Source organism: Peromyscus leucopus, chromosome 10, assembly GCF_004664715.2.
Source record: "Peromyscus leucopus breed LL Stock chromosome 10, UCI_PerLeu_2.1, whole genome shotgun sequence".
Classification (NCBI taxonomy): Eukaryota; Metazoa; Chordata; class Mammalia; order Rodentia; family Cricetidae; genus Peromyscus; species Peromyscus leucopus.
In genome coordinates this window covers 53,590,147-53,613,232 of record NC_051071.1, presented here as the reverse complement: position 1 = coordinate 53,613,232, position 23,086 = coordinate 53,590,147, and the positions used below count along the sequence as shown (strand labels likewise).

At 48.6% G+C, this 23,086-nt stretch overlaps 1 protein-coding gene across 9 annotated transcripts in view; it reads left to right on the top strand.

Annotated features, from left to right (window-relative positions):
* The window catches only part of Apbb2 (amyloid beta precursor protein binding family B member 2), a 350,172-nt gene that overhangs the window by 257,037 nt on the left and 70,049 nt on the right, over positions 1-23,086 (top strand). For all 9 annotated transcript variants that reach the window (XM_037209064.1, XM_037209063.1, XM_028882253.2 and 6 more), the window contains one exon: positions 81-141. In XM_037209064.1, coding sequence (XP_037064959.1) covers positions 81-141 — 61 coding nt within the window. The remainder of the gene's footprint in view (positions 1-80; positions 142-23,086) is intronic.

The following is a 23,086-nucleotide window of genomic DNA, read 5'->3' as shown; positions in this document are numbered from 1 at the left end:
GGGGCCAGCCAAGAGGGGGTGGCTTCGGCATCCAGGCTTCACAACAGAATTCTAAGACCGGTTTTATGTGTTCTTTCTAGAAACGTCCCTCATGCTGATGACGATGATTCTTGTAGCGTCAACAGTGACCCAGAAGCCAAGGTTTGTAAGAAAGATGCTCTCAGCCGCTAGCTTGTATTCTCACACCAGAGTAATGGCTTTGAATAATGCCACCATCCCACCCCCCACGCCACTTCCTAAGTAATCACCCTTTCATTTCTCTCCTTCTTCGTCTCTGTGACATTTTAAGAAAGCCCCTGTTCCAGCTGAGGCTTGTGGTACTTCTGTAATCGCCACCATGTAAACTCTCACTGTGCTGTGACAGGACAGGAGTGGCCGCCCTCAGTCAGCCCAAAGACGGAAAAGAGGAAACAAGAAACGTGACAGTAGGTGGTGTGGCCAGGCTCTGGGATAACCGCTGAGTCTAGGGGCGCCTGTAGTTCAGTGAAAATTATTAGGAGGACGGGGTGCATCCTGAAGAGGACCAAACCAGAAATTCACAAGGACATCTTCAAACGTAAACCTACTTCAAATTACTCTTGTCCCACCCTTGATCCAGAAGGTCCCCCATGACGGAGAAACTCACTACGAGGGGAAAGGGGCTTCGGTACCTTTATAGTAATCACAGTGGACATTGGCCCTCCTGTCTCTTATAGTCCCTAACTTGTGCTTCGTTATACAATCAGTGAAGTTATACAATCAGTGAAGTTATACAATCAGCGCAACTCAAGGTTGGCCTCTGGCCTACACATGTGTTCTTGTGTACACACACACACATGGACAAGCACTACAAAAAATATTTAATTCCATGTTCTATAGAATTCTAAATATAGTCTATGAGGAGTGATCATCCAAAAGATCTCTATGAAAATGTCTACCTGGGGCTGGAGAGGTGGCTCAGTGGTTAAGAGCACTGACTGCTCTTCCAGAGGACCTGAGTTTGGTTTCCAACAGCTAACAACCACCTATAATTTAGCTGTCTATAATTTATCTGTAATTTAGCTCATGCCCTCTTTTGGCCTCCATGGGCACACCTAAGGCAGAAGCATATACTCTTTCATGCACATAAACTTAGTTTTTTATGAAATGTCTTCCCATATATATACATATGTCACATATATAAAGCTTACACGCTAGGAAGATAAGAATGATTGCTAGATCAGTTGTCTGGTGAACCTTGTAGACAGAAATGGCGGCGTCCATACAAGCCCACATGGCCACAGATGCACAGTCCCCAAAAGGGCAGAGTATAGTCACAACTCTGAAAGTGTTTGTGAGCCTTCTTAAGGTTTTAGACATTAAACACGGTTTGTAATTGGCGGTCATCTGTGTGGGAGCTTGAATGTAATTCTTAAACCTAGTCTTATTTTGAAATAATTACGGATTCATGAAAAGTTCTCAAGCTTGAGTCCCCATATGCCCTTCACCCTGCTTTCCCTAATATTAACATCTTCATAATCATAGAGCCATTAGGCAGGCAGTTTCTCACTAATATCCTTTCTCTACCCTGGCATCCCAACGATTCTACGTGCAAATAAGGAGCATTTTGGAAGTTATTGCACATATCCCTTTCAGCAGTTCTCTGGTCCGTCCTCCCTAATTTCATTATCGCTAGCCGTTATTGCTATTTAATTAGTAGCTCTGTCCCCCTGCCCCATTTAGGCAGTGACAGCATTGGCGTGGTTCGAAACCACACAGAGCAAAACTACGGCTTCCTAAAACAATGGGCGACGGTTTTCTCCTTTTCAATTACTGCTTCGGTAGAAGTAGCCGAAACCGATATTGCAGGGTCAAAGGCCATCAGTCTTCTGGCTCCTGTCACTTCCTGTAAAATTGCTTTCAGAGAGTCTACAGTAACATTCAGTTCTATCAGTAATACACCGTAGAGTCCCCACCCACCACCCACCCACATCCCAGGTCACCTGAGGCTTTGTCGTTCTGTATTTGTTTGTCTTAGTTTGATTGCACGTGAACTATTACTTTCTAGTATTAAATTTCTCCTCTCCCTTCACCTCCCTGCCTCCCTCCCTTCCTTCGTTTCTTAAAGATTCAACCCATAGTTAGTTGTAGGGATGCCAAGGAGATACTTTATCACTGAGAGCCGTGGCCAGTCTTCAGAATCCCTTGTTCAGTGAGGGCATTTCTTACGGAATAATTTAAAGCTCCTAAGTAAGCATGTCTTTGTGATTTGGCCAGGTTTTCTTCTCCTGTCCCCTTTTGACTCCAGGATATAATCCCCGAAGCCACTTGCATTTAGTCCCTAGAGGTTTTTATACATGCAAAACTTCTCTGCCATGATAGTCTTAAATGATTCTCTCCAGTTATTTCTTTTTCCTTTTCACTGACTTTTATCGGAGAAGAAAGTGTTCTCAATACCCCTGCACATCCAGGCCTTTCACAAATAATCACAAAATGACTACTCCTCTCTGTACTTAGGCGGCCAGGTGGGAAGCGCTAACCGAGATCCCACATTCCTGCTTTGAAGTCTGAGTTTAGTCCTTCTCCTGTGACATACATACAGTGCATCGGTGACCAAATGCATGATTAACACTAAATAAAATCAAAATGTAGAAAAGTTAATGCTTTGGAAAAACAGCAACAACAAAAAAAAAAACCCCCACCAATTCCTTCCCTCCTTTGTTGTGACTGTTCAGGTTTCTGTAAAGGAGATTTTGTGCCACCTGGTGGAAAGTATTGGGCATTACACCTTCAAAGAAAAGGGCTACATTTCCTTTGGAATCATTGAATTTGGATAGAACTTCAAGTGGTTTTAAATATTTTTTTAAGTGAATTCTAGGGTTCTACAATTAGTATCAGAAACGGTATTGACCGTGGCTCTCCTGAGCCTCTGGCCACTCAATGCTATCTTTGTTTTGTAGCGTATGCCTTTTGTGACTTTTGTGAGGAAGGGCTTTGAGGTCGTTGCTCTTTGAACTCGCAGTAAAGGAAATGAATAAGCAAGATTATGTTGTCCCAGGCTTCAGCTCCTTTGGGTTTCAAATTCCTCATCTGTAGAATGATGGCGCCTCATATTAGAAGTACCCTGGGATCCCGAGACGACGTTAGACCGCGTGTGACATGGAGCAGCCCTAGTCTGCAGCATTTGGAGATGAGTCGGTCATGTCTGGTCGAGTCTAGAGAAGGGTGTAGCACTGCTTCTCCTTCCACGGGCCTGGGCTCCGCTCATGGACTTGTCCTGCGTGCAAGGGTTCCTCACATTGCAGATAAGTGATGCATTGGGCGGGTTTAGTAGTCCATTGCATCGGTGTGCTCACCTGGGAGCTAGTGGAAATGAGACTTGAACTCTGGTACACAGGACTCCCGAGTCCAAGCAGGCGTCAGTTCCACATACCCCAAGCTACTGCTTCCCCCGGCTTAAGGTCACTTTGGCTGTCTGGCTCAATGGGGTTGAGGTAGCAGAGTTGCTAGAGGTGGACGTGAGTTGTGGAGCTGGAAGGTCACTGGCTGAGGATGGACTCCTCGCCCTCTTCTAGGCGCCTGTGGCCCATCGCCTTGTAGTCTATTGTCCTTGGCAAAGTTCGGTGTGATTGTCCTGGTGTGGGACAAAGGATCACACCGCTGAGCCCAGGAGCCACGGATGTGGCATGCCTACAGAGAACAGACACTATGCAGGCGACACAGTCAGGTCTGAGACTTGGTCAAAATAAAATAAGAGATGGTTTTGGTGCGTCTTCTGCAGGGCTACCAGCGTGGTTTTTTACTGCAGCGCCTTCCAGTGCCGTGGCTGCAGTGAGTGCTGGGTTTCTCCGGGGCTTTATTATCCAGGCATTGGACCTGAGGGGAGCTTTGCCTGTGTCCTGCCCTTGCTACGCCCTGCCCCACACGGAGAAAGAAAGAACTGAACGGTGCCAATCAGGGCTAGGTATGCTTGACGAAGGAACTCTCAAACAAACCGAACGTGAGCGCGGGGTTTAAACATTTCTCTTGAGATTCATTTATCTGAGCCTTCCCTGGGTTCCTATTAGCATATATTTCCATGAGGTAATTATATTAGCCGGCAGCTGACTAGATTAACCCTAATAGATAAACAGGAAGTCGCAGCGAGTGTCTTCTCTCATTCAGATTTATTTCTGGTCTGTGACAAATTTGTTATCATTGCTTGGCATTTCTGGGGGATTTATAGCTGTGCACAAGTCCATGCCATTCAAAATGTTTCTGTGGTTTAGATTTAGTTTTCTTCCGTTGGGTTGGATTCGCATGGAGGATTCATTAACTGGGCGAAAACATTTTCGAATGCTTAATGCCAGAGGAGCAAACAAACTTAGTAATGGTTGAGACGTGGACTCTAGACCTGGACTGCCTGGGTTCAAGATCAAGATCTGCTGTTTATTACCTGGGTGACTTTGGGATCTCGTCCTCTGTGTTGCATCATAAACTGCTACAAAACTTGGTAGCTGGGCATGGTTTTATTTTGAGTTTGGGAATTGGTGCAGAATTCATCAACACAGCAGTGCAGTTCCTCTTTGGTCCACTAGTAGGCAGCAGGACCCGGAGGATCTACTTCCAGTGCGTCCCTTCACAGGACACATCCTCCAGGGCCACCTCATGTTGCTTGGGCTTTTTAGCAGTAGAGATCGCTGGGTAGGAAGGAAAGGAAGCCAAGGCTACCAAGGGAGAGAAGGCTTCTCTTGGAAATGGTGCCATCATATTGTGTTAGTCAAAAATAGAATTCCGATTTGGGAGGTAGAGAAATGGACTCTTGGTGGGAGAGTGGCGCATCTAGATGTAGGGAGAGTGTGTTGAGAAACTTTATTGTGCATCAGCCATTCAGAAGGCCCCTTGTGAAGGGCATTGCGTATCTACATGACTCAGCCAAGGAACCAGGTCCCAGAGCCACTGACAGAGGTACTCCATCCTGGCCAAAAGAGATGTACCTGCTGAGGCATGGCTTCTGGGGGACATTCATGGAGGAAATAGTAAGAGCCTTGTCTCAGCCCCCAGGAAGGAAGAGCCCAGTGCTCTGCTCAGGCACAGCTGACCACAGAATAGCAAGGCATGAAGCCAGGCTGCCCAGCCAAGCTCTGCAAGGACTGGTCCGTCTCCTCCCCCAATTCTGCCGGCCCCCAGCAGTGCTGACACACAGTGCCATTGGCTAGAGCTCATTTGCCTCTTAGCCCAGAGGACAGATTTTCTATTTCTAAAGCTGTTTCCCTGGCTTTATTTGCCAACATGGCCGGTCACAATACTGAAGTCCTGGCAGAAGTCCGGCTTCTTTTCCCCTCTTAACTTCTGGTCACTGCGTTTGTCCAAGTGAGCAATCCAGGAATCGGCCGCCATGGGTGGTGAGTCTCCGGAATCTGAAGCTCACCGTTGGGACAGGAGACATCGTTATCAACTGTTGGTGGGCTGGGCCTGGTGGCAGATGCCTGAAGAGGCTAATTAAGGAAAGACAGGCTCGCCCTCTTCCCTGAAAGAGCTCTGAGGGAACCGGGTGAAGGGGTGAGCCACAGCCCGCAACAGTGTAGTGGTGGCTGTGTTGGCAGAGTGAGCCAGCGGGTGCCCGAACCCGGGGGAGGGAATTCTGGGTGATAGACACTCTGAGAACTGCGCAGCCTCAGACAGACGCAACTGTAGTTCACACATTCAGCAGTGCCGGGTTCTCCAGGGAGGTCCCTGGAATGCAGATGTCTTCCCATGGCCTCTCCCCAAAAGAGCCAACACATCTCCAGCCTTGTTCTCTTGGGCTGGTTGCTGGGTAATAGAATTTTAGTAGTGACGAAGACGTTTCTTGTTTATTTGCGGTTAATAAAAAGACGGTTCTTGTATATGTCAGCGAGAAGGATTGTGCTGCCTACCTAAGGCATTTCTGCCTCCCTTTCCAGTCCCTCACTCCTATTTAAAAGCTCATGAGTCTGATGCCCTCCAGCTCCACTGGGAAGAACAGGGGCTCAGGTCTTCCTCGGCCCCGGGCTTGGGTACTTGTAAGGAAATCAGATCAGATCAGTAGCTAGGCTCCTGTATTTCCCGTCTCTACGCTGACTGCAGCAGTGAGGGCTCTCTTGCAGCTGTTGTCTGTAACAGCTGGTCTCTGGGTATTTATTTACTCAATGGCAAGTGCGTGCATGTTGGTATGCGGCCATCGGACTTGGGAGGAAGGCCTGGTAATGTGTAAGAGAGACCCTAGTGGCGTCATTTCACATGACGGGGGTACAGTTTCTATCTGAAATGGCCCCCATGGCAGTGAGCTGAGACCATAACTGCCATCAGTGTTGGTGGGCTGTGGGGCCTTTGGGAGGTGCAGTCTAGCTGGTGGAAGTAGGTCACTTGGAAAGGACCTTTGAAGGTTGCGGCCCAGCCCTTGGCTCCCACCTTGTTCCTTCTTCTTCCCATGTGCCATGACGTGAGGAGCCTCCGCCACATGTTCCCACAGCCATCTGCCTGATGGACTGGAACCTCTGAAACCGTAGGCCAAAACAGACCTTTCTCTCTTAGGATGTACGGTGGTCACAGCAGGCCAAAAGTTACTATAGGCAGTTACCATGCGGCTGGAATTGAAGAAGAGATCAGCTCACTGAACTCATACGCTCATTACTTCAGTTGGCTTTGAGAGAACTTCAGGGGAAAGTCTCCGTTAAAAGCCTGTTCGGCCATTGAACCAGCACATTCCCAACCAGGTCTCTAGCTACACCTTGCTCCGCTTACCCTCTGCTCTTGGCACCGCCACAGCCCTCGCCCGCTCTTATCTCCCACAAGCCCAAGAGATGCACTCTCCGTTTTTTGCTGCAGGCTCCCAGGCAGTCTGGTGGTTGAGCTGCAGCTTTGATCCATCTAGCCGTCCTTTCTCTTGCTGCGGGTGCGGGCGAGCCCTTGAAGAGTGTGTTTAGTTCACTCCTCAGGTGCTCTGGGGGGCAGAGTGGTGGGTGTTCCATACCATAAGCCCAAGTTCACTTGTGGACGTGCAACAGTTTTAGAAATGAAGAAGCCAGATGTTATGGTGCATGCCTTGTAATCCCAGCACCCTGGAGGCAGGAGGATTGCCACAAGTTTGAGGCTACCTGGTCTACGTATAGACTCCTAGACAAACCAGGACTACATGGTGATATTCTGTTGCCAGAAGGGGTGTGGTAGTTTGAATGTAACTGGCCCCCATAATCTCACAGGGAGTGGCCCTATTAGGAGGTGTGGCTTTGTTGGAGTGAGTGTGGCCTTGTTGGAGGAAGTGTGTCACTGTGGGGATGGGCTTTGAGGTTTCCTATGCTCAGGATACCACCTAGTGTCTCAGTTGAATATCTGAGGTCTAGACCCAGTCTAATCGGCTGGTAGTACTTTGTGTGACTTTAACCAAGCCACGTAACCTCTCCGGACTTCACTTCTTCATCTATAAAACAAAATAATGTTGATCTTAGCCTGGTGCACTTACAGAGTTAGTCTAGAGGCAACATAAAATACTATTACCTCCCAAAATAACCCAATGAGACTGTTCCCAACAGTCTTGCCATGTGTGTGGGTTACTGTTTGGGCTGTTGTGTGGATATTTTCCCTGCAGGTATTGTGAGACTTAGTCTAGTCCTTGGGGCCAGTCTCTCCCATCTCTAAGGTGTCACACACATACAGTCTCTGAGCCTGGCACTGATGATTTCAGCAGGTGGACTTACCATGTGCCTTGGAGTGTGTCATGAATGCAGCGCAGGAGATGTGTGGCGTACACTGGCCTTGGTGAAAATGTAGAAAGGACCTGCTTATCGACCAGTTGCACAAGAAGTTCTGATCTTGCATGCAGACAGGAGTCAGGGACGGTGTGTAAAGAATTTCCCGTGTGTTAATAGAACTGGCTGTTTGCTGGCGTGTTTTATAGACGCAGTGAGCCCAGGAGCAATTTTTGACTGGTTGCACTGAGTGTGTGTGTGTCTATACGTGTGAGAGAGGTCGTTCACTTCACATGAATAGACCACTCCCCCTTCCCCTTATGCTGGAGCACACTTACTACAACAGTTAACCAATCCAGAGTTCCTGATGGGCACAGCAGGAGTGGGAAGAGGCACCCAGTTTCAAAACGTAGACATTCATTTTCTGGGCCCTCTGGTTCAAGGCCAGTCCGAGCTCAGCCTCCAGAGGCCTGGTGGGGAAGATTTGATCTTACCACCTTGGCTTTAGATTAGGGAGTAGAGGCCGGACTGTTGTTGAAATTGTTATTTTGTGTCATGGTGCTGAACATGGAACCCAGGCTTTTTGGTCATGCTCGGTAAATGCTCTACCACTGAGTTCTAGTTTAGCTTTAAAAAACTCCAAGTTCTACATAAATGTCAGTCCCATGGATGATACTAAGATTGCCCTGCTGTACAGGAGAGGGTGGCCTCCTTGCCCTGTACTCTTCGAGGGCATTGACATTGATCTTCAGAGTGACAAGAACTGCCAAAGATGAGGGATTGTGCCCACCTCTGGCCCACCGCCATTAACGGCATTAAAAACACTTTCTGCCGAAGAGTGGGGCTGTGATAAATAATAGAACATCTATAAAACATTTTATCCCCATTTTTTGTTTGTTTTTGTAACTTAATAAACTGTTAACCTTGAAGAGAAACTGCCATGGGAAGCTGCGGCGTTTAGCTGGCATGAGAGCATGTTTTCGTCGTGTACTGTGCACAAATGCCATGCTATTCCTCTCAACTTTGTTATGAACTTCCTTACATGAAAGGCTCATATGTACACACACGTGAATAGCAAACACTTTGTGTGTGTGGCCAGCAAGCATGGGGTGGGGGAGTGTCTTTCTGTCTGTGTCTCTGTCTGTCTGAGCATGGCCAGTGCTTTGGAACTGTCCATAGGCCATGAAGGACTAGATGAAGGAAATCACTTTGCCCACTTACAGGAGGCGGCTCAAACCTGTGCAGAGGTAGCGTGGCCAACCCTGGGCACATTGCCCTGTTGAGAAGTGCAGAGATTCTGAAGGCATGCATGCATATTTGTGACCTCTCTTTATCACTTTAGTCTATTTTCTGTCCTCCCCCTTGGGGTGGGAAGGCTCTCCACAAAGTGATTGGAAAGCTGGGATGGGTCAGCTGGGTGTGGTGGTATACTCCTGTAACCCAGCGGTTCCAAGGCAGAGGCAGGAGGGTTGCACGTCTCTGGCCAGCTTAGGTGGTACAGCGAGACCCTGGAAAGAGAGAGGCGGGGGAGAGAGGGAGGAAAGAAAAGAAGAGAAGGGATGAAGGAGGGGGCTGCTGTGATGTTCAGAGCTCTAAGCACTGTCTGTTCCCAGAATTAACATTTCACACAGAGATCACTAGATTCAGAATCAAGTCCCTGACTCTGGTCCCATTGTCACTCTTGGTCCAGGGAAGGTCCCCTGGGAGAGCCAAGCCCTCATCCTGGTTTTAAACCTTCACCCACCCATCCCCCTCCCCTAAAGTTGAAGGGCTTTTCCTGGAGGAGTCCTTGGTGCCTATCTGCTTTTGTCTTGTTTTTACAGAATTCATCATTTCTGCTGCCCAGATTCTCCCTGCAATTCCACCTCCCCTTGCATGTGACCCTGGGCAGGTGTTTTCGTTTTCTCACACTGTTCAGATATCAGAAGGTACCTGTCTCATTCTCCCCCGACATGTGGGGACTTGTGGATGACGAGATAAGGAGGCTCATCTTGACCATCTCCACTCTCCTTGTGGTTCACAGGACCTCTGTCACTTCGGTGTTTGTCTGTCTGTTTTCTTAGGATTTTTCTCTGGGTACTTCTCACTGGGAGAAACAGGAGCAGCTATCAAATCCTGGTTAAAATATTGCACTTAATGAACTCCTGTGGGGACCCTGACCTCTGCTGACATGTGGGGACCCTGACCTCTGCTCACATGTGGGGTGGACCCTGACCTCTGCTCACATGTGGGGACCCTGACCTCTACTCACATGTGGGGTCCCTGACCTCTACTCACATGTGGGGTCCCTGACCTCTGCTGACATGTGGGGACCCTGACCTCTACTCACATGTGGGGTCCCTGACCTCTGCTCACATGTGGGAACCCTGACCTCTCCTGACATGTGGGGACCCTGACCTCTGCTCACATGTTAGGTGGCTATAGTTGTTAACAGGAGGATTGTGTTGAGGACAGAGAGACCTCCACTCACTCATCTGTCTGGTTCATGGCCATGAGACCTTGGGCAAGTCCTTTGCCCATGAAGAAGCCGTATTGGTCAAGAAGAGAGAACAAAGAGAAGAGGGGGTCCTGAGCTTATCTCTGAGAAGAGGGCTACTGAGTGCCGGGGTAGGGGTTCAGGGAAGTGGGGAGATGGGTTAGAGAAGATCTCCAGGGGCTAGAGCCACCCCAGGCCCATTCGGCAGGCACAAGCCCCCTGTCCCCAATGTGGTCGTAACAAGGGGCAACCAATACTGCACAGTAGAGGCTGTTATGACATGGGAACTCTCCAAATGTCAGCATGCAGGCATAGCCCGGGATGCAGTGCTCACAGCCTGCAGGCTATGTGAACCAATAAACACTTCGCCTTCCTTTCTTTAAAAAAAAAAAAAATTACATTTCTCCATGTGTGTCTGGGTGTGTCCGTGTCCGTGTCCGTGTCCGTGTGTGTGTGTGTGTGTGTGTGTGTGTGTCTGGAAAGGGGGTGCAGTTGGTGTGGGTGACGGGACGGGTTGCCGGAGTCCGTTCTCTCCTCCTGTCACGTGATCGAGCATCTGTACTTGCCGCGCCCTCTCAGCAGCCCCCCCTTTTTCTTCTACCCCTTCTCCACCACAGACTCCTCACCAGAGCTGCTCCTGCCCTCTCTGTGTGAGTCTTTGTTAGTCTTTGCCTGTTTACCGCTTCCTTCTGTCCTGGTTGGCATCCCGGCCTTTGTGATCAGACCATCTCTGTGGTCACCTCTCTTAGAATCTGGGGACCCATGGGTCCTGGTGCCTTGCAGCATGACCTCGAACCGTCTGTCTCCTTTTGCTCTGTGATCAACAGGGTTGGCCGGTCATGCTTACCCTTGGAACTACTGAACGTCTTAAGGGCCCCCGGCCACCTCTCCAGGCAGACACTCATGTATGCGAACACATAGCATAGACCTAGTCGAGGTAAAATGTGGTTGTGGTAAGATTAGGCATAGCCTGCATTAGTCTACAGGGGTCGCGGCTGTTCATTCCAGCGCGAACACATCGTGCATTGGAAAACCACAGCACCGGATAAGAGCACCCAGTCCAACGGATGATGTGGAAGGCAACTGAGCGTCTGGAGAACTCTACTCTTGCTTCTCAGGGGGGCCTGTTCATGGTAGCGTTCGCTTTGTGCTTCGTTTCTAGTGAGAATACACAAGGAGTGTCTTCATTCCGTCTCTCCGTCTGTCTGCCTGCAGGTCAAGCTTGATATACATCTACAACTTCCACATCTCTAGAATGAGCCTCAATGGTCTCCTTTTTTTACTTCTCACATGTATTTCTTAGTTTTTATTTATTTATTGAGATAGGGTCTCACTATGGTACCTCTGGCTGGCCTTGACCTCACTGTGTAAAGTAGGCTAGCCTTGAACCCCCAGAGACCCACCTGCCTCTGTCTCCTGAGTACTGAGATTAATAATCATACCCAGCGAACTTCCTACAAACATATGTATTTCAGCCGGGCGGTGGTGGCGCATGCCTTTAATCCCAGCACTCGGGAGGATCTCTGTGAGTTCGAGGCTAGCCTGGGCTACAGAGTGAGTTCCAGGAAAAGTTCAAAGCTCACAGAGAAACCCTGTCTCGAAAAACCAAAAAGAAAAGGAAAAAAAACCAAAAAACCCAAACACATGTATTTCTACTCTAAGAATTCAATATAGCTAATCTATAAAGCACATTCTTAAATCGCTCTGGTAATGAGCTGACCTCCCGCCTCTTTGTAAGGCATGGGAAGTGCCTGAGGCCAGGAACATTTTCATGAGAGGATGGTACTGACAAGGACGCCTTTCAGGACAGCCTTCTGCCCCTCACTGCCCTGCACGCCTGTCACTCACAAAGCGAATGGCGGTACTCTGGGGACTTGGGTTTACTAGACTGTGAAATGAGGCGGTCAGGTTCTGGGGTCCCCAGAGCCCTGTCTTCAGGGCTCCGTGCTGTGGTTAAATGCTCTTCCTGAGTGAATAGCTTGCTCAGAGTCAGCTTTGAGAACTAAATGACTCCTAAGTGCTCCTAGAGCCTGGGAACAGCCACGTTTTTTAATTGAGGTCTTTGTGGGTCTTCACGTGTTATGAACTCACTGAGTTCATTTCAGACACTTAGTAAAAAGTTGCAGATTTTTAATTTTTTTTTTTGATGAGTGCTACAATAAAACCTTTCTTGAAGACCAACAATAAAAATTAAAATGAGTCCTGGGAATGGCACTAATTATAGCTAAGTTACCGAGTGCCGGGGATTGTTGGCAAGCCCAGCTTCCTGTGTGTGAGCTCACTTTACAGAGATCAGGTTGTGTGCTGAGGGGCTGGGCATACTGCACCTCAGCCCCCTTCATGTGATTTACCTTCCAGCTGAGGGAGGAGATCGACCACAAAACTCACAAGTTCAAGGTAAGCCAATTAAATGAAAGTACTAGCTATGGAGGAAGGCGGAGCAAGGAAGAGAGCCAGGGAATGCCCAGGGGTCTGATGCTTTCAGAAGTAAGGAGAGGGGAACACTGAATGATGTGAGCTGAGGAAGCAGGAAGATTGGGAGACCACAGAACTGCCATGCCTGGGGAATGAGGGATCTGTCTCGAGTGAGTGAGCGTCTGGACAAGATACGGGAGAGGCAGAGGGCAACAGCCAGACAGATCCCACAGCCCAGACCCCTCTCTTTTCCCTTCGTAACCGTCCCAGCCGTCCGTCTGTCTTCTGTCAGGTGAGGAGAATAAGGCTTCGCTAAATCAGATGACATCCTAAAGATCATTATTCACCACACCACCTAGACGAGAGCCTAGGATTCCTTGTCAAAGAATGCCTTTCCCCTACACGTGGACTGGTGGATATCCAGAAAGCCTGGGAGTAGGTTAAGCCCTCTGCCCTCCCCGGATCCCCCCCCCCCCATGCTTCCCCTGTGAACTGGCGGATCTCATCCTCCAAGAAAGAGATGTTCTATGAAGTGTCCACCAGAACCAAAATGGTGAATGTGGAAATACTGCAGCCAGAGGAAGTTCAAGATTAGGTTCCTGCAGCCTGTGGTCAAATCCGTGTTGAGATCAATAGACAACCTTGTTTTGTGAGTTTTAGCATGCATTATTGATTCCCTAATGTTGAACACATCACTATCAGTGTTGACCCCTTGTCTGAACTACATGTCTAACATGTTTGTCTTCATTAGGTCTTCATTAGGGCTTAGGAGCATTTTGACACTATTCTTGAGGCGGGGGGCGGGGGGGATGTCTTGTATGCAAATATGTATGTATATATCCAGGTATTATGTGTATATGCATGCAGGCCAGGGCTTAATGTCAGGTGTCTGCCTCAATTTCTCGCCCTGTTATTTTTTGAGACACAGTCTCTTGTTGAACCTGGAGCCCATCAATTAGGCTAGGCTGCCTCACCCTTTTTGTCCAAATGAAAAGAAAAGTTTTAACTTTAACACAGTAAAACTATACAAAAAGAATAATTATCAGGTAAGGATTACATTTACAATATCCAGTCCATTTGTTTTGGCAAATTCAGAGAAAATACTCCATATTTATCTTACCTTGGTGAGTCCAAAGTTTTGTACCTAATTTACCTTTTGTTATAACTAAGGAAAACTATAACTATAACTCTCTAGTCTTCAACTCCATCAAGGACCCCAGAAGGATATAATATTACCTGGATAAACAGGAAATGCAGTGCAAGCCACTTTCAAAACTATAGAAATGACAGGCATCTGGCTGCCTGGACAGTCACCCAGGGTTCCTTTGCAACGTTGGGGCATCCATCTTCAGCCTGCAGGCTTAGGATATCTGACAAACTCTTCTATGAAGCAGGAATTTTGGAGGACTGTCCCACCTTGTCTTCACAAAGTTCGGCAGTCTTTTTCCTTTGTGTCCTGATTGTCCAGTTTGTACAGCATACTGTAGCAGTCAAGGCAAAAGCAAAAAAAGTTAGCACTGTGGCTAACTTTGCCACAGTGAAAGCAAAACCCATATGGAGGTCCTTCAATGCTCATCATCCATTTATGAAGTAGATCGGTGCTGCCAGGAGCAGACGTGTCTCACTGTCATGAAAAGCCTTTGGTTATTAAACATCTTAAATGCCATATTCTGTAGGCCTTTGAAGTGTTTGAAAACTATCTATCTATAAATGTATCTGTTTAACCTTGAAAACCTAACATGACTACAAGTTTGATTGTTATAGATGACTAACTACTAACCTGTATTTCTTAATTACATTTTTAAGTGAGCTGCATAAGCACAAGACCCCAAACAAGAGTAGAAACATACATACATACATACATACATACATACATACATACATACATACATACAGTATAATGTGGGCATTGTGTTCTCTAGACTGCTTCCTGTTGTCCGTGGATGACGGCATCTTTAGGGAACCTGAGGAAATTGAGATAATGGTCAAGCCCTAAGAAAACTAGCTATAAGATTTGTTGTCCAGTCTCTGTGCAATGGGAAAGCACAAGGCTTATCTGTAAGTCCTCCTAGAGTAGTCTGAGTCTGGATCATCTCAGCCAGCAGCCTTGAAGCTGTTCTGGATGCAGATCTCTGAGGAAACTACAGCATAGGCACTCTGAGAGACTGGACTACCTGTTTTCATTGGTGTCTGGTCCCCTTGTTCTGAAAACACATAGACTTTCAAAGGTAACATACATATCTGCATTAACACAAGTATGAACTGGTACGTTGCACCCAAGCCAGCCAAAGATGATTTTTTTTTTAATGTTTGAGCAGGTAAAATACACATCACCTGTCTTGTAATTTTTCTAGGTTTATTTTTTTATGTCTGTAGCCAGGATTTTCAGGAGGTCTTCTCCAATCAAACCTGATCTCTATTAACCTTGACATAGCCTTTTGTTTCCTGTGGGGGGTGGGGGTGGGGTGAAATAACCTCTTCCCCAAAGCAATACATTTTTTGATTTCCATTTTAAAGTTAAGGTATTCCTAAAGTATCTAGGCTGGTTTAATTCAGCAGTCCCTTTTTCAATCCCATGTCTCTCAGCAGCTATTGTTTGCCCTACTTATTCTCTCTGCCTGTCAGCCCCACCTATCCCTCTCCTGCCTAGCTATTGGCCGTTCAGCTCTTTATTAGACCAATCAGGTGCCTTGGGCAGGCAAGGTGAAACAAACACAACACATCTTTACATGTGTTAAACAAATGCACCATAAGCAAATGTCACACACCTTCACACAGTTAAAGTAATATTCCACGGCATAAACAAATGTAACACATCTTTACATAGTTAAATATCCCACAACAGCTGCCTGAACGGTGCACAGCCAGGGATCTGCTGAACTCTGCTTCCCGAACACTGGGATTACAGATGCTCACCACCACACTTAGCTTTTATGTGGGTCCTTATACTTGTAAGTAGACGCTTTATTGACGGAACCATCATCCTAAACCCTTCGAGGGGGGTTTTCCGTAGGAAAACGTGGGAAAACCGAGCACTGGGTGGACCGGGGAGAGGACACTTGTTTCAAGCGTGAGAGCTGGACCGAGAGGACAAAGCATCACTTTGCTGCACACCTGCTGGGAGCGTGTGGACTGGTGGCTCTCACCTCAGTTTCCACTCTGGGGTTACCAATAAGTTGGCAAGTGAACAAACTTGAAAGCAGGGTCTGTGCCCACAAGGCACAAACTGAGTACCGAAGGCTTCTGCACTGGAGCTGCTCATAGGAGAGACTTCATTCAAGCCCCCCAGGTGGCTCCGTTTGTGGTAGAACCACCTGCCTGAGCACATTCCAGGGTAGAAGATCAAACGGGTTCTGAATTGCCTCAGACACTTCTAGAAAACACACTTATATCAAACTGTTGGCTAGAATAATAATAGTAGTTTTGCTTATAGTGTTGCATTTTTCCTGTATTGCAAATACACTTTTGCTGTTTGCAGATGAACTCTGTCACTTCCCCCTCTTCCCAGGGTACCCTAGAACTGGCCATGCCACGCTTCCCCAGGCTGGAGGTGAGGATGGGGCCCACCTGTCTCTCCTGATTCCAGGCCTTCTCTGCTCCTTCCTTCTGGCTCAGCATCTCTCCTAGAGCTCACATGACCATCCCGCTTTCCCTGGCAAAAATCAAGCATTCCAGCTCACGTGCGGGGCCCTGACACGCATTGTGTGTGGCTTTGCTCTGCGCTTACTCTGCAAATAACCTCCTCGGCTCTGCAGCCGAAACATAATCTGGAGCGTAAATCAGCTGCGTGGACACGAGAGCTTACCTCTCTGCCGTTTCCAGGACTCCTTTGGGGACAAAACAGATACACTCGTGCTTGTGGGGAGTAAGAATGGCTTCCTGGCATGCAAGTGTCTGCTGCACATCGGCAGGAATAAAAGCAGAATTCTGGGCCGGGCGGTGGTGGCGCACGCCTTTAATCCCGGCACTCGGGAGGCAGAGCCAGGTGGATCTCTGTGAGTTCGAGGCCAGCCTGGGCTACCAAGTGAGTTCCAGGAAAGGCACAAAGCTACACAGAGAAACCCTGTCTCGAAAAACCAAAAAAACAAAAAAGCAGAATTCTGCCAGGGGACCTTCTTGGCCTCCACTTGCGCAGGCTCCTACCGACACTGTGGGGGGCGGGGCGGCTCTGACATCCATGGGCAACACGTTGGCTTAAGTCGGTCGGCATTCGGGTATCTCCAGCAGCAACTGCAGTCAGCCTCCCTTTTGTGAGGACTCCCAGGGTCAGTTTTAGAACGTGACTTTTGCTGATGCATCACGGTAACTTAGAGCTGTTCTTCTGGGCCCGGGGACACAGTGGGATGGGGTGGTCTGGGAAGAGCTGTGACTAGGGCTCCGGCTAAGGGGACTTGGTCATTAAATCTGAGCTGATGTGGCTCATTTGCCAGTCGTTTGAAGGTAGTACCAGTAACAGCTAGCACACTGAGGTCATCTAGGTCTTCTGCGGGACTTTATATGGTTGGCACTAGTCACGGAGTACTTAGCGTTCCTGAGAGGCACAAGGCAGCTCGGGAACTGGTCCTGTGTCACTTAGGAATTAAGTGGGGGATCTCTAGGGTTCTGAGTGCTGTGGCTTCAGAGTTGACCCTGTGGACGTGGTTGAAATTACTGGAGCCAAACCACCTGCTTCTTGTAGGCAGTACCAGGCCTCCTTAGAGTGGAACCCATCCAGCCCTCAGCAGCCCTGGCAGGGGCCATGCGGTCCCTCCAGTGATGCGAGCCAGGAAGCGAAGCTCGAGGTACACGGTGAAGGGACAGGCAGAGAGTCGAGGTCCGGGACTCCCCGCCAGGGCTACTCCATGCTTGCCGTGATACTCCCATGTGTCTTAGATAAAGCCTGCCGGTCCTCCTCTCTCAACAGATGCCTATTGAGTGTAGTGCAGAGGCCTGGCACTTCTTTGGACAGTGGGCATCCAGAGAGCCGCAGGGTCGGATATCTCTCTTTCTAGAACAGCAAATGCAGAGCGGAGAATGGCAGAATTAATGCTGCACTCGGGTTGCCTCTGTCCCTCCGTGGTGTCCCTTCCTGAGTTTCATGGTGCCGGTTTCCTGTCAGGTCGGGACATCACAGGACCCCTCATGCACCATGAGGGTTGAAGCTAATGCAGCTTGCTTCCGGTGTGGCAGCGCGGCTACACCTCTGTGCTTCACCTCTCACTCAGAAAACAAGAGCTACGGCACCTGAGGCGGTGGTATTGTAAGAACATGCTTGGCTGCATGTTATCAAGCATGTAGCACTTGGACTATGATCTGTAAGCGGCCACTCCTTTAAGTGGCTTTCATGATTTCCCTGCTAAACCCTTACTCTCTAATTTGGTCTATCAGGTAGCACAGAATAAGATTTAATAAACTACCTTGGCCAGTATGATGATGAACATTGTAATATGCTTACAAGTTTGTGCTTACACACACACACACACACACACACACACACACACACACAGTTCTACCTATTCCACGTATGTTTTTGAAACATTGAGCTCCATTTCTAAGTTAAACCTCCCTCTGTTCAAATTTTCCATTAATTAAAAAGACCGCAATGCCAGGCTGGTTGCTGGGCAGGAAATGACTAACACAATTAAGCCAACCTATACTAAACCACAACCCCAAGGCCTATCTCTGGCACCAGAGGAGAATCTCCAAGATCCTGGCTATTCAAATGCTGGCCCGGGCTGTTAAACTGCATGCCTCTCTGTTGCTCAGCTTGCCGTGGGCCACCGAGTAGAAACCTGAGTGGATTTGGAGTAGAGAGCACATTTTCTCCTCAGCCAGTGCTTGTGTTAAGTCAGACACTTGCACTTCTCTGTGTAAATGAACACATTGGCACTCTGGCCCTTTTACGTTTGTATGGCTGGCTCCTGGTATGGTGGCTCCACCCACTCTGCAGCTCAGCACCAGTCCCCTTGGGCTAGGCCCCCTAATGATGCATTGGCAGAGTTGCCCCAGGCTGGGCACTACCTTCCCAATGGTGCATGCAGTAGGTGCTCGTGGGTGAGCAGGCAGGCTCAAGAATGGGTACTGGAGATACTTCCATCATGTATCACTCCTTACCAAATGGCAGGGTTATCAGCTGTCCTTCTAACCTTCATCTTTATAGATGGGCCTGGCAGATCTGTGTGCAGCACAGACTTTTACTATAGGGCCGTCTTGCTCTGAGAAACAGGAAGAGGACAATTTAAACAAATGGCACAAGTCAGCCCAGTCTCCCAGAGGGTTCCTGGGTCGTGTTTGCCCGTAATGTTGCAGGCAGTCTAAGGCGGCAGCAGAAGCCGCTGATATATTTGTTGGGGGCTGGGGCAGAATGTGTTCTGGGGCCTCCCTGGCCGAGGTCACGGCCATGGGTAAATGAATAATTCACCGGGCCAATGACTTGTTCCCTTCGAGAGGGAAAACTGGGTCAAACCCCACTCAAGGGAGCCCCCAGACACCTGTTCCCACAGAACCCACAACATCCTGGAGTTGGAAAGCCTTTCGCTGTTTCCAAGCCGTAACAAAGCCTGAGTTCATTTATGAGCATGCGCGTGATGACAGTGCTCGTCATTCCTGCCTGGAGTAACCACAGTGGGCTAATGACTGCCCTACGGTAGAGGCCACATCCCACCGGGCTATTTGAACTCCAAGTCCCTGTGCATTTTCAGGGGGTGCTGAAGGTTGTTTTGTGTTAAAGCATTGTGTTGACTGGACAATCGAAAGATCTGACTCAGAGTGGAAACCGGAGCCACCGCAGTCTCTCTCGATAAATGTATAAAAAGAAAGTCCAAATGCTGGTTGGTTTTGTTGTTTAAGACAGGGAATCACTGAATAGCTCAGGCTGATCTTGAACTTACAATCCCCCTGCCTCGAGTGCTGGGATTATAGGTGTGCATCACTGTGACCAGCCAGAGGATGATTCTGTCTTTCTTCCCTCCTGTCCCCTTCTTTACTCTTGTGAAAGCATCAGAGAACAGGGGATCAAATGCGATGGGCGTCATGCTGGCCCTCTTTGAGCTAGGTGGGCATTTTTAAAGTCCTTCATACATGGCAAGAACATGCTCCTTTTTCCTCCTGACTCTAACCTTTACGGATGGGAAGAGTCTCTAGAGGACTGATCTCTGTGACTACGGCGGCAGCCAGGATAACCATGCCCTGTGGTCTAGCAGTGCAGACCTGAATCCCAGTCCCCCGTCCTGTGGACCCCCACAGGTCCTCACAGAAGCTCAGCCAGCTCCCTGGGGCTTGTCTTTCCACTGAAGTCTTCTCTCCTCGGAAGCTTTTGCATGTTCCTCCTCCTGACAGCCTTGCCTGCTCCCTGGGTAGGACTGTCACTGGGGTGTCAAGCACAGTCTCAGGGGGTTTGCTTTGAACCCTGTTCCTCTATTCAGAGCTGGGCTCTTGGATTCCCTTCACCTGCAGCTCTCGCTGGGGCCCCCACAGATTCTGTAGCTCATCCTTACTGGCTACTTCCTGGGTCATTTCTTTTTTTTTTTTTTTTTTTTTTTTTTTTTTTTTTGGTTTTTCGAGACAGGGTTTCTCTGTGTAGCTTTGCGCCTTTTCCTGGAACTCACTTGGTAGCCCAGGCTGGCCTCGAACTCACAGAAATCCGCCTGCCTCTGCCTCCCGAGTGCTGGGATTAAAGGCGTGTGCCACCACAGCCCAGCATGGGTCATTTCTTTTAGGTACTCCTAAATTCCTAGCCTCTTTACAGCCCCGCCCCTTAACCACTTTCCTGGATGCGGCTGGTAACTTTTTTGTGTGTTATTCCTCCAGTGTGGGCTTTTGTTTTTGTTGTTGTTTGGGGGGAGGGGTTGTTGTTGGGAGTGGGTTTTTTGTTGTTGTTTTGTTTTGTTTCATTTGTTTGTTTGGGCTTTTTTTGAGACAGGGTCTTGTTATGTAGCTCTAGCTGTCCTAGAACTCACCCTGTAGACCAGGCTGGCCTCAAACTCACCTGCGTTGGACTCCTGGGTTCTGGGATTAAAGGTGTGCGCCACCAGGACAGGTATCTCCTCAGTGTTTTGAGGTAAGGTCTCTTGTAGCCTGGGCTGGCTGTAAACTCTAGATAGATTCTGCTTCCTCTACCTCAGTGCTATCATCAGAGGCATGGAAACACCCTACCCCACCTCTCAGAGCATGTGCTTGAATTGTTATGTTCATCAGTGGGTACTCTTACCCAGCTTGCTTAGAACCCTATTTTAGTACTTGATATTCTCATAGCCTTTGAAAAAAGATAAAAAAAAAAAAATACTGGGCCTTTCTTTCAAAATATACACACCATTTGGATGTCAGCAGACTTGGAATGACCCACAGTCCACCCATGGAATTTGCAGGTCTGTCGGCCCTCTTTAAAGCCCCTAAAGCCGGGTGATGGGGCTTTCTTGCAGAGGGTGGAGCAAGCCAGCTCCTCTTAAGGCCCTATTGTCTCCCTTCATCCCATCCACGATGTGTCCTTAGTGATGGACCGTCTCTAGTTGGAAACACAACTGAGAACTGGCACCGCTGTCTCTGGGGAGTGTTCCCTAGCGCTGACACGTTTGACCTGGAGCCCACACTGGCCTCCTCCCTCAGCCGTTCTCCCTGGGCCACGAGTCACAGCGCTCATTGCTCTACCTACCCCCCATGCGTTTGTCCACAGTGATGAAGCTGCAAACCCCTTGGTTTTGGCAGCCCAAAAGGATGTGTGCACTTGTAGAGTTTTTTATGCCCATGAATGTTTTGCTTGCATATGTGTCTGTACACTACGTATGTGCCTGGTGCCCACAAAGGAAAGGAAAGGGTGTTGGATTCCTTGGAACCAGAGTTACTGATGGTTGTGAACCACCATGCAGTTGCTAGGCATCCAACCTGGGTCCTCTGCAAGAGCCACAAATGTTCTTAACTGCTGAGCCATCTCTCCAGCGCCCACTTAAAGATCATAACTAAATCCGTATTTAGTATGAGTGTTCATTGAGACATCCCTCTTCCTTGGCATGCAGTAAGCATCAAAAAATGCTTATAAGTGAGTGAACCTATTGTCTCACACACTCAACACAGCACCACACCCTTCAGGAAGCTGTCTGTAACTCATTCTGAGTCCAGAACCTTCTATAGCAGTAATTCTCAACTTTCCCGATGCTGCGACCCTTTAATACAGTTTCTCATGTTGTGGTGACTCCCAACCATAAAATTATTTTCACCGCTACTTCATAACTGTAATTCTGCTATTGTTATGAGTTGTAATGTAAATATCTGTGTTTTCCACTGGTCTTAGGCGATGCCTGTGAAAGGGTCATTTGACCCCCAAAGGGGGCGCAACCCACAGGTTGGGAACCTGCTCTATGGGCTCCCCACCCATAGAGCGTGTGCCTTTTTGTGCCCTCATTTCAAGGTGCCACACAATAGATTCCCACTGTGTGTTTACTTATTAGAAGCCTCAAGAGTAGGGACCGGGCCTCTCTCACCTGTGTGGGTCTCCAGGAGCTAATTGGATGCCATTTTCTTAGATACAGTTGTTACTGTGGTCCCCAGTAATTAAGCTAAAGTGGTCATTCCTACAAATGAGTGTCTTGGGCTGGCAGTGGTGGTATTTAACTCGGTAGCTTGTCTGTGTGGGTCTCTTTAGTTGGTAAGTATCTACTCTGACACCACTGTCACCTCCCAACATTTGTGGCTCTAGGAGAGGACCCAGGCTTGATGCTTAGCAACTACATGGTGGTTCATAACCATCAATAACTCTAGTTCCAAGGAATCTAACACCCTTTTCTGACCTTTGTGGAGCAGTTACAGAGTGCTCACCATGCTGTGGCCGGCGTGGTACTCTGTGGGCATCGGTCACTGCCTTCTTTCTGCACACACGAGCTGGCTGACTTGTTACTTGGCTAGGGACAAGGGCGCCCATGGTTCTCTCCTCCAGGTCTAACTCCCTGGTCCTACCCTCACCCTCTCTTGTACCACCTCTCGTGGTCCAGGGGTGATCTGCAGTGTTCTCAGCATTCTCGAGAATCTTGCTGGTCTGTATTAAAGGTCAGAGGAAGGAAAAAGGCAGAGACCTGGGACTTAGCTGAGGAAAAGAGAAACAATCTATCTTGGGGAAGAAAAATGATTGAGAGAAGCGGGGAGGCTGGGAGGGAGGAGGGAGGGAGTTTGTCTTTTGGAGCCATGGAGAAGAGGGAAAGTGAGCATCAGGAGTCCCTGCAATATGCCAGACAATATGGCGCCCGCTTTGTTTGGACTCTCCTGGCAGCTCTGTGAGCTTACGTGTTAGCAGACTTTCCAGCAGACTTAGAGCTGCAGGGGCTGAGCACCTGCCGGCTGGAGTAGAGAAACCGGAAGCCGGGACTGTGGCGTGATAAAGCAGGGCTTAGAACTGTTCTTCGCCACCCCAGACCTTCCGTCGAGGTTCTCCCCCGGTGCACGTCTCTGTGAAGATGGCACTCAGAGTAACCAACACAGGGGCTGAGAGACAGCGCGGTCAGTAACGTGCTTGCCGGACGAGCTCAGATCCAAGTGCAGGGCATGGTGAAGTACATGGTGCAGTGCAGGGCATGGTACAGTG